General features: G+C 41.9%; 1 protein-coding gene across 1 annotated transcript; it reads left to right on the top strand.

The window, feature by feature from the left end:
* Window positions 1-643: 643 nt before the first annotated feature.
* LOC107593176 (LIM domain transcription factor LMO4-like) lies at window positions 644-10,005 on the top strand. Its single transcript, XM_016282790.1, has 5 exons — window positions 644-1,005; window positions 2,878-3,118; window positions 9,219-9,315; window positions 9,639-9,794; window positions 9,958-10,005. Exons 2-5 carry the CDS (start codon window positions 2,883-2,885, stop codon window positions 10,003-10,005), a joined length of 537 nt encoding a protein of 178 aa, XP_016138276.1. The 5' UTR covers window positions 644-1,005; window positions 2,878-2,882.

The following is a 10,005-nucleotide window of genomic DNA, read 5'->3' as shown; positions in this document are numbered from 1 at the left end:
TTCCTCCTGTACGTCTGCTGTTATGATAACAAAAACCACAAGCTTGTTTTCAAACTTTTATTAAGAGAACCAAGGACTGTCAGTACATTAAATAAATACACAAATACATAAAAATCATATTTACTCTCAAGATTTCCCTCTAATATGAGACAACAAAGTATGTAAGTAACAAATCTCTTTTGTAGATACTAGAGAAATTCTCCAGATGTAGAATTGGTTTCTGCAGACGTTCGCCATAACTTAAACTATCCGCTCAAATAACTAACAGTTTAAAGTTGCTTAAAGTTCTCTCCAACGTGAGAAATATGACGCACATATATTTCTCGTTTTAATTGCGTTATTTTTCTTTGTAGTAGGCTAATAAAGCCATGTAGTGGTCCTTTGAAAGTTTACTGAGGCCCCCTAGTGGGTCCCGGCCCTCCCGGTTGAGAACCACTGCCCTATCCAACCTCAAAAAGCAAAAAGAGCCCACTCTCAACCGCAATCTTTCAGCCTTTGAACGGTGTGTGTCTAAGTCAATCTCGCCTTCTTCTGATTGGCTGGATTTGCCATTCCGCTTGAATGGGGTGCGTCGTGATTGGCCGCAGCCTGATTGACGTCATCCTGTGAGAGGAGGTTTACTCTGGGCTTTTTCTGTCACTGACACATGTAGACGTTGTACAGCACAAGCGACAAGCAACGGCGAGACATCAGCGCGGAGGACAGTTCCAAACAGAGGCGCTCGCTTCATCTGTGGAAATTACGGAAGACATTCCCGAACGCTCATTTAACAAAACCGCAGTCGATCTTTCCAGTGATAACCAGAACATCTGAAAAGGTGACGGCAACAGTGGAAATACAATCTGAAAACTCCATTTGCTCCACTCTTTCGCAGCAGTGAGAAGTATTCATGCACGCGCTCCGTCTGTGAGTTTGTTGGACTGTGCGCGTTATTTTTATTGTCTACCGACAAAACAGCCTGCTATACATTTTTCATTAACCATTCAACCATTGCATTTCAAATAGGTGAGTACATTTGTCAACAACACTTTTTATTTGATGAATAATAGTAATTTCATGTCGCGAGAGGGAGATCGACACAAATAATGTTCCAGATTAGTGCAATGCAAGCATACATTTTTAGACGTTTTTATTGTAAATGTGATTTGTGTTGCATGTCACGCGCGTAACAAATAACGTAATAACTAGAGATCGTAATGTAGTGTATTTGCTTGTGTGTTTACTCGCATCAAGACCACACGTTTAGATAGAAGCTCGATGGAAATGGCAGGCGTTTTGAGTTTATAGTATCAAAATTGTGTAGCAGAAGTGCTCGCGTGCTGTACAGATGATCAGCAAACCATAACATAAGTGCTATTCTGTATCTTTTGCTGTGCCTTGTGCGTTGTGGTAGGAGCAGCTGTATTTAGGCTCCAGGACTGCGATCTGTATTACTGGCCATGGGCTGCTGATCTGTTTTATATTTCTGCACATCCCCTCGCTTAAATTGCCTGTCCGTGTAATTACTTGAGTTTGCCCATTTGACTTAAAAGCCACCCCCTCCCTCTCTTCAAATCTCCCCTCTTCCCTCTTACTGGGAATGAAACTTGACGATGGTCCGATCTTATTTATCTGGGGGAGTCACTTTCGGTCTCTGATTCATCTCCCTTTAGATTTAATCAGCACTAAGGTATTGCTTGTCCCTAAGAGCCTCCACTAATGGGGTTACTGAATGCCTCTCTCTCTCAGTGCAATGTTTTCTACCCCCTCCTCTCTCTTCTCCTCCTCTAATTACCTTTCAACAAAGATTTGGCTTACAGCCTTCCACGAATATATCTAAAATTTTAATCTTTCCCACTTCGGTCCAGCAGTCCTCCTTATGAAACCTGGGAAAGATTAAAATTTCAGATGTATTAGTGGAAGGATGGAGCAGAAGTGCACTCATGCGGTACTGATGGATCAACAGAGCAAAGTACAGAACTGCGATCATAAGTGAGGGTTCGTGGTTAATGCGATTTCTGTCAGAAGCAGATATTTCTGTGGGCCGGCATTAACTGATTCTCGCATATGCTGAATGATCCAGCATACCGGGGGTAATTTCACGCGGTGGTGACCAGTCCCCAAAGCAAACGCTTGCTGAATGTTCTTCATGATGTTGGCTGGAAATCCGTCATCTGATAACCTTAGTGAAAGCGAGTGGAATATGTCGACCTCTGAATGGTTCTCACAACTTCAAGGTTCCCCAATTAACTGCCCCAGTTCTGGCCACAGTAGCGCTTGGGTTTCTCTCTTTCTCATGTTAACCATCATGAAGGTTGAGGTAAACGTAGTTTAAAAGCAATGCAGACAACCTAACAAAAGCCAGCACCTCTTTAATTGTTCCAGTGACTCTAATGTTATCAGCGAACTGACATTTATCACAAATGGACCAAATGAGCTGACCTCAGCACTTAGATAAAGATCAAGGACAGCCTGCCACTTAAAACAATTCTCAGACTTGCTTGCAGGCATTATATGCATTTCAATGATTTCAAAAGAGCTTTTAGGAAGCGTGCCTCTGAAAACATTCAATGTTTTGGGTCACTGTTCAGGCTCCAGGTGGTTTAGATATTGCAAGGACAAAACTTCTGTCAGAAGTTCAGGAAACTGAAGTGGGCTGACTTCGTAAGATAGGGAGTATTGTAATGCTGATGGTATTTGAATACTTTTAGGGACACTGTTCTTTTTTGTTTTCATTTCATATGTGCAGTTTATAGTTATATAATTTATTTTTGAAGGGGCTTTCCAAAGAATATGTTAAGCAAAAAAAAAAAAAAAAACATTTGAATAAACTTCTTAACTCCTGATTGACTACCAGTTCTAACCGCGTATCCCGGCTGTCTCTTTATGTTTCTGCAGACACAATGGTGAACCCTGGAGGAAGTGCCCAGCCCCCACCTGTTGGAGCGGGATCTCTGTCGTGGAAGCGCTGCGCGGGATGTGGGGGAAAGATCGCCGACCGTTTTCTCCTGTATGCCATGGACAGCTATTGGCACAGCCGCTGTCTGAAATGTTCCTGCTGCCAGGCCCAGCTCGGAGAGATCGGCACATCCTGCTACACCAAGAGTGGCATGATCCTATGTAGAAACGACTACATCAGGTTAGCTGCGTTTATTAATTTGAAAGTCACAATCAGAACCATATTCACATGTTTGAGGGATGTCTTTTTGTGTTTGTAAAGGCATTCTTTGAAGTTCCTTCAGATTTCTGTTGCACTTGTGAAATTCATTTTAAAAGCAGTTTTCAGTAATGTGTTTTGAGGATAGTGTAGTTTTGCTCAGCTCCTTTTTCATGGTCTTTGAAGCCAAACTTCAGATAGCTCATACATCTGGACATTATGACAGTCCAAAGACCACATGAAATGACATTAGGCATGTAATGATTAGATGAAGTGATGGTTGTCAAGAAAAAAAAGATATTAAGGAAAAAGTTACAAGCCATCAAGCTTCTCACGGAGCGAAGCGTATTTTCCATTGAGAACATGTGTCTCAGATTGTGCCGTCAGCAGCCCTAGTTAAAGCGCGCTGGTTAAACCCTCAACGGGACACTCTTAAAAAAGAGGTCAAGCCACTGACATGTTGACAGAGCAGAAGACGAAGGAGATTCTTTCTCCAGAACATCTGCAAGTCTGTGGCTCTCACCATATTTCATCCTTAAGCAAAAGGAGCCGTGCTGCTAGGACCGTGTGTGTGTGTTTTCTTTACGAGATGCTAGAAAACTCGATTGGTAAGGCAGAGCTGACCTTCGACTCTGCAGGAATTTAAAAGAGTTTTCACATCCTCTCCAGCATGTTTTGTTTATCACAAAGAGACCATTTAATTAGCAAAAAGACCCTTTTTAATTATTTATGCAAGTAAGTCTGACACCCAAAGTGGTGGCGGGGTGACGGCACGGCAGTCTCACTCAGCTGATGTGGATGGCCTGATTTGACAGGCTGATCCTTCAACGCCTTGACCTCTGCAAGGGCAAACAGAAAGCCCTCTAGAACTTCTTGCATTGAGAAGTTTGCAGTCTTCTTGCATTACTTCTTTGGTTTTGAGGAATGGAAAAACACCGTGTGAGTGCCACTGATAACGGAAAGCCTATATTTTTCTTATTAAAACAGGCAGAGCAATTTAAAAGTTAATTCATAAAATGAAGTATCCATGATATATTCAGCTCTTCCTGCCGGAAAACAGTGTTTTTTGGCAGAAGTGCAGTCATTAGTGAGTATTTACCTTGGCATGTGCTTCGCCCTGGATAATTCAGCGAAGCCTCGCACTGACACTGCTGCTGGCAGGCTGGAACAACAGGTGTCAACCAGAGCAAACCTGAGACGACCAGTCCGAATGTGAAGAGTGCCTTCACTCTTTCCACTCCACCTGATCTGAAGGGATCAAGTCCACAAGACTGGCCTCTAGAATCGGGCCTGTGAGCCTAATTAAAACGAGCGGGGAGGGAAAAGTAGCTACACCTTTCTCCTTGTAATGAGAGCGCGTCGGGTGGGAGAACGGAGCTAAAACACAGCTCGCGCAAGCCTGTGATCTGAGGAGAGATAAGAGAGAGGGGGAAAATAACATCTGACAGTGAGTCCACACAATTAAAAGCTTTAATTAGAGTCCCCCTCCATTTTCCTTTAGTCCTGATGGGTTTTATCTAATGAGATCTAGTGCCTGGCTCCTATCCGCTTCCAATGACGTGTCCGAAATGAATGAGAGCCACATTGCAAACAAAACATTTAATTAACCAAATTGGCTTTTGAAAGAGCGGGAGAGCAAGGGAGAGAGAGAGAAGAGGGGATTATTGCGAAGGCCAGTCCCCTTAGGGGATTTTAAAGGGGCCTCCCTTATTTTTGTAATGGATTATTAAATTGCCCTTGCTGTGTAAATAATGAAGTTACATATCCAGAATTATATTAATACCACTGATGCAAAAAGGCTTAGCGATTGATTGGGATGGCACGAGTGAAAACGCATCCTATTTTCCCTAATGGCAGATGGGGGGAAATTACATGGGATGATAGGCTTCTGATACCACTCTGCTCGAGGCCACCAGCGCCAAGCACAAGGGCAACCGCCGCGAGTTGTAGATTTCAGCAGTTTTAGCCCCAGAGAAGCAGGAGGGACTCATTGGAAATCATGTTGTCCCTAAGCCATCGCTGATATTTCCGGAGAGAACCGAGACAGAGAGAGAGAGAGGGAATTAATTTAGGGAGAGAGCAATCATGTGACCATTAGGTCGGGGGGGAAAACACTGTCCTTTTAATTGAATAGAGCCAGGTAATTAAATGGCACTTTTCCAATAGAACGTGCTAGGTAAATCTAATAGTTGGTTATTTAATATCACTTTGAAGTCTGCCTACTCAAGCACTATGACAGCACAGGAGCATGTGAACTATTAAGCCAGGAAATACTTGGATCTCAGAAATTAATTAAATCGCATGCAATTTAGGGGAAACGTTTATCTTGATTTGTCATAACAGAATTAATTCAAGGCCTTCAATCCACTTGGGACTAGATCTGTTACTCTGAATTAACCGAGTGTCATTTGGCTGCTCTCAGCCCCCACCGCCCGCCGCTCTCTTTGCCGTGAAATCTCCCCCTACTCTTGCCTTCCACCCCACCCACCTTCTCTCTCCCTCTCTCTCTCTCTCTTTCTCTCACTCTCACTCTCTCTCCCTAATGTAACATTGCCATTATGCAAAGCCCTGCTTAAGTATCAATATGGCTCGGTGCTTTTAAGGTGCTTTGGCTGCTAATGTTGAGAGGCATTTTTATAATGGACTGTGTTGCAGAAATCATTGTTGTACCAACTTCCATCACTCCACTCAAAAGGTTCCGCTTAAGAGGCCGAGCTTCTGCCAGATGGCCTAAAACAGCCCTGCTAGGTTGTACTTTACCTCACAGTCGGCATCCAAATTAAATCCTCTAGACATCGCCTATGGAGCGCAGACAGATTTCTTGTCTTGCTTTCGTAATGAAAGACAGCCGTAGATTGTAGCCCCTCTTTATTCCGCCCGTTCCGAGATGGAGCAAGTCAATAAATCAGCATTCCGCGATGTTTCCGCTGACAAAATCCTCCTCATCTGATTGATCAAGGGGCTGAATACCTAGAAAGTGAGAACACAACAAAGGAGAGGGCTGATTTGAGGAGAAGGAAGCCAAAACTGGTGGTGTCGTTGCAATTAAAGGGTCCCTTGGCCTTAATTATGGTGACCAGTGATATCGCTCCTCTATGCTCCCCTCGTCAGCACAGAAGTTCAATGGCGAGAGAGACCATTAGAGGTGAGGAGCAGACTGATAGCAACTTAATTGAGCACCTAAAGCCTTCAGGCCTTTAAATCAAATGCTATCAGCAGCCATCCCCTGCTCAAATAATTAACCTGCTATGCTACGTATAGAGAGGCAAGAAAATAAAAAGGTTGCCTGCAGATTCTTCCCGCTTTTCCTCTGAAAGACACCGGGACAATTAAAAGGGGAGCGCACTCTGAGCCCGGATCCCAAATAATGTGTGCTTGTAAGTGAATTTAGGTGCGAGCGCTCGGGGATTGTTGAATCAAGCGCACGTCGTGGCAAGGCAGATTGCTTTCTCAAGGCCGGGGGAAGATGTCATTTTACAGGTGAATCAAACTGCAGCGTTTAAAGACCTTCCCCCCTGACATTTGCCTAGCATGACTGGCCCATCGACGCCATTGAAGCTGCGCTGTTGTCACAAGCCTACAGCTAATTACGTTTGAAATTGAGTTTTGATTGAGCTGCTCCAATCGATGCCACAGCCAAATTTGTTTTCCCCTCCCCCCCGCCTCCCCCTGCAGCCGCCGCTGAAGAGAAACTCTAAAGCTTCGCTCGCCCGCTCGTCGAGTAGCTCCCTCTATAAACGCTACACGTGTATGCAAAACATCGCAGGTGACAGCTGTTTCGATGTCGGAACGCACACGTTCACATGCATTCCGTGATGTTATATCGGAATCTGCACAATGCGCGTTTATCGTTTTACAAGTTGGAAGTATCTTGGGGGACGAAAGCATCCGTGAACTCTTGAGTTAATCTGTAACTGTGTACACGAGAAACACGCTGTGACACCCAACGTTTCCTTCATCACTTTCCTCTCTATCCTTTTGTGGTCGTTCCCCATTTCCCTCCCTCTATCCTTCTAACGGTCTCTTTCTTGCTTGCTTCCTTCCTCATATTTCTCTCTCTCTCTCTCTCTCTCTCTCTCTCTCTCTCTCTCTCTCTCTCTCTCTGGAGCTTGTCAGATGCTGTGGTCTTATTTGATTGCATAGGAAAAGTGCAGTGATAGAGCAAACAGCCAGTGAGATATGATGACAAATGGGTCCAGATCCCAGTAAATTACTTTCTGCTCAAATCGAAATTTCATTCAGTTTGTTGCTCGGCAAGATGAAGTAATCTAAATTGTGGACTCAGAAGGCAGATAGAAAGGAAGCAGGAGCAAGCATTTCATTATCAAGAGACTGAGAGAGAGAGAGGGAGAGAGAGGGAAGGTTAGAGACGAAAGAGATGAGCAGAAGCAAATCTAAAATGTTGACACTATGATTGAAAAGGTTAACCCATGCACATTATATATCAACCCGGGTAGCCGGGGGTTTCTAATGGAAAGGCGGCAGTGACTGAGCACTCGCTTGAGTCCTAATGGCAAAAGCGCTGTGTCTCCGCCTAGATGTACAATCAAATATTCTTAGGCCCTGATTGCTTATGTTCTAGGTTATTATTAGGTTGCAAAAAATGAACACCAAAGGTAATACTTAGTCCCAGTGGCAGAGGCTTTTGGAGGACAGGATGCAGGATTTTTTCATTTGGTTTGATTTTATTTTTCCTACATCAGAATATTGAAGATGTAATTTGTTCTGCATGTGTGCATGTGAGAGAGAGAGAGACAGACTGCGAGAGGGAGAAAAGGAGGCCCGGGCACAGGATTGAAATGATTTAACCTGTCCTTGCAAGGATTTCATTGTTACAGTAAAACAAGGCCAGACAGGTTAACAAACCTTTTTGATGCACACAGAAATAAGGACCTTGTGCATGTCTGTTGTGTTTTATTTAAAATCTCAGTCATCACCCATATGACTTACTTTCAAACATAGAACACAAAAGGAGAAGTTTTTAAAAATGTTAATGCTGCTCTCTTCCATACAATGAAAGAGGATGTTGGCAATAGCTGTCAAGCTCCAGAAAGTACAATAAAATACTATAAAGCATTGTAATATTAGTCCACATGACTCATGCACTTTTTACACCACCTTTTAAAAGTCTAAAGTAAGATTTTTTTTTGTATACTTTTATGCAGCAAGGACACATTAAATTTATCAACATTTATATTGTTACAAAATATTTCTATTTCAAATAAATTGTTCTTTTGAACATTCTATTTAAAAAAAGAAACCTGAAAAAACTTATTCTAGGTTCCACAAAATAATACAATAAAATAATACAAATAAATAAATAAGCAGGAGGTTTTCAGATGTGGTAATAAAAAGAAATGCAGCAAATCAGCATATTACAACCATTTCTGAAGGATCATGTGACACTGAAGACTGGAGTAATGATGCTGAAAATTCAGCTTTGCCATTATAGGAATAAATTAAAAATAAAATTATAATTTAAAAATATGAACACAGTTATTTTAAATGGTGATAATATTTCACGATATTACTGTTTGATTAAATATATGCAGCCTTGATGAGCATAAGAGACTTCTTTTGAAAAGAAAAAAAAAAACATACCCCTTTTGAACGGTAGTAAACCTAACCTTCTGAAGCCATACGAGAAGTTAATTTAAAGAACAGACTGAACATATTATTTATAAAATGTCAATGACTTAAAAAAATCAATTTCAAACCGCATACAATTGATGGCTTTAGTTATTAATGCTGAAAGATTTATTTTGTTTGCACAGGTCACACTGTGTGAACGAAAATAGATCACGTAAAGGAGTGAGATATTGGTATGAAATGTGGTAGTAATGTTTGTGTTCCTTCACGTAATTAACCTTTTTCCTCATTTGTACATCTTAATGGATAATTTAATTCCTAATTATTTGAGATTTTTGTTAATGATATGTTCTGGCACTTTTTGCTGATGGTAATTTCTGTCATGCTGTAACATTCACAGTGTTTTGATTTAGGCTTTGTCTAAGACCGATTCAGGGCTCACACTTTATCTCTTATTTTGACAATGCTAACATGCCTCTGTTTCTTTTCACAGGTTATTTGGGAACAGTGGGGCGTGCAGTGCGTGTGGTCAGTCCATCCCAGCCAGTGAACTGGTTATGAGGGCACAGGGAAACGTGTACCATCTCAAGGTAAACTTTAATCTTTAAGTGACCACTGCTGCTCTAGAATGAAATGCTTCATTGCGCTACAGAATCCTTTCACACTCCATATAGTCTACTTTTTAATGATTGTTTGATGGTGTTCTATTTTTTTTTCTTTTAGCTTATGATTGATACCCAATCAAAAATATAGTGTGCATATTTTAGTCAGTCTTTTCATCAGTATTAAATGCCCATGTTGAATCCCCATAAGGAAATAATGAGAAGTTAAAATAAGTAGACAATGACTGAATTTTTCCAGAAATTGATCAGAGAATTGTGGGTAATGGAGTCCTTTTCCTTGTCTCCTGCAGTGTTTCACGTGTTCTACCTGTCGGAACCGGCTGGTCCCTGGTGACAGGTTTCACTACATCAACGGCAGCTTGTTCTGCGAACACGACAGACCCACAGCACTCATCAATGGCCATTTGAGTTCACTGCAGACTAACCCTCTACTGCCTGATCAGAAAGTGAGCGCCGCTATCTGTCTGCTATCAAAGTTTCACACTTAAAATCCTCTTCTATAGGTTTTTTTTTTAGCCAAACACACCATTCAGTCAGTCCCTAATCAAAATATTGCTTTTGTTTTAAGGAACAGAACCGAATATCTAATTCTGTGAACCTAACCCATAGTCAGGTCTAGAGGACAAGCGTAATTCATCCTGGCTGGAAGCTAATTGA

Source organism: Sinocyclocheilus grahami, unplaced genomic scaffold (genome assembly GCF_001515645.1).
Source record: "Sinocyclocheilus grahami isolate Dianchi unplaced genomic scaffold, SAMN03320097.WGS_v1.1 scaffold166.1, whole genome shotgun sequence".
NCBI lineage: Eukaryota > Metazoa > Chordata > Actinopteri > Cypriniformes > Cyprinidae > Sinocyclocheilus > Sinocyclocheilus grahami.
This window is presented reverse-complemented; position numbering and strand designations above follow the sequence as displayed.

What these genes read in the sequence shown, in the direction of transcription:
- LOC107593176 (XM_016282790.1), top strand. Translation starts at nt 2,883, where the DNA reads ATGGTGAACCCTGGAGGAAGTGCCCAGCCCCCACCTGTTGGAGCGGGA. An exon ending in TGTAGAAACGACTACATCAG is followed by an intron (nt 3,119 to 9,218) that starts GTTAGCTGCGTT and finishes TTCTTTTCACAG; the next exon opens with GTTATTTGGGAACAGTGGGG. An exon ending in GAAACGTGTACCATCTCAAG is followed by an intron (nt 9,316 to 9,638) that starts GTAAACTTTAAT and finishes TGTCTCCTGCAG; the next exon opens with TGTTTCACGTGTTCTACCTG.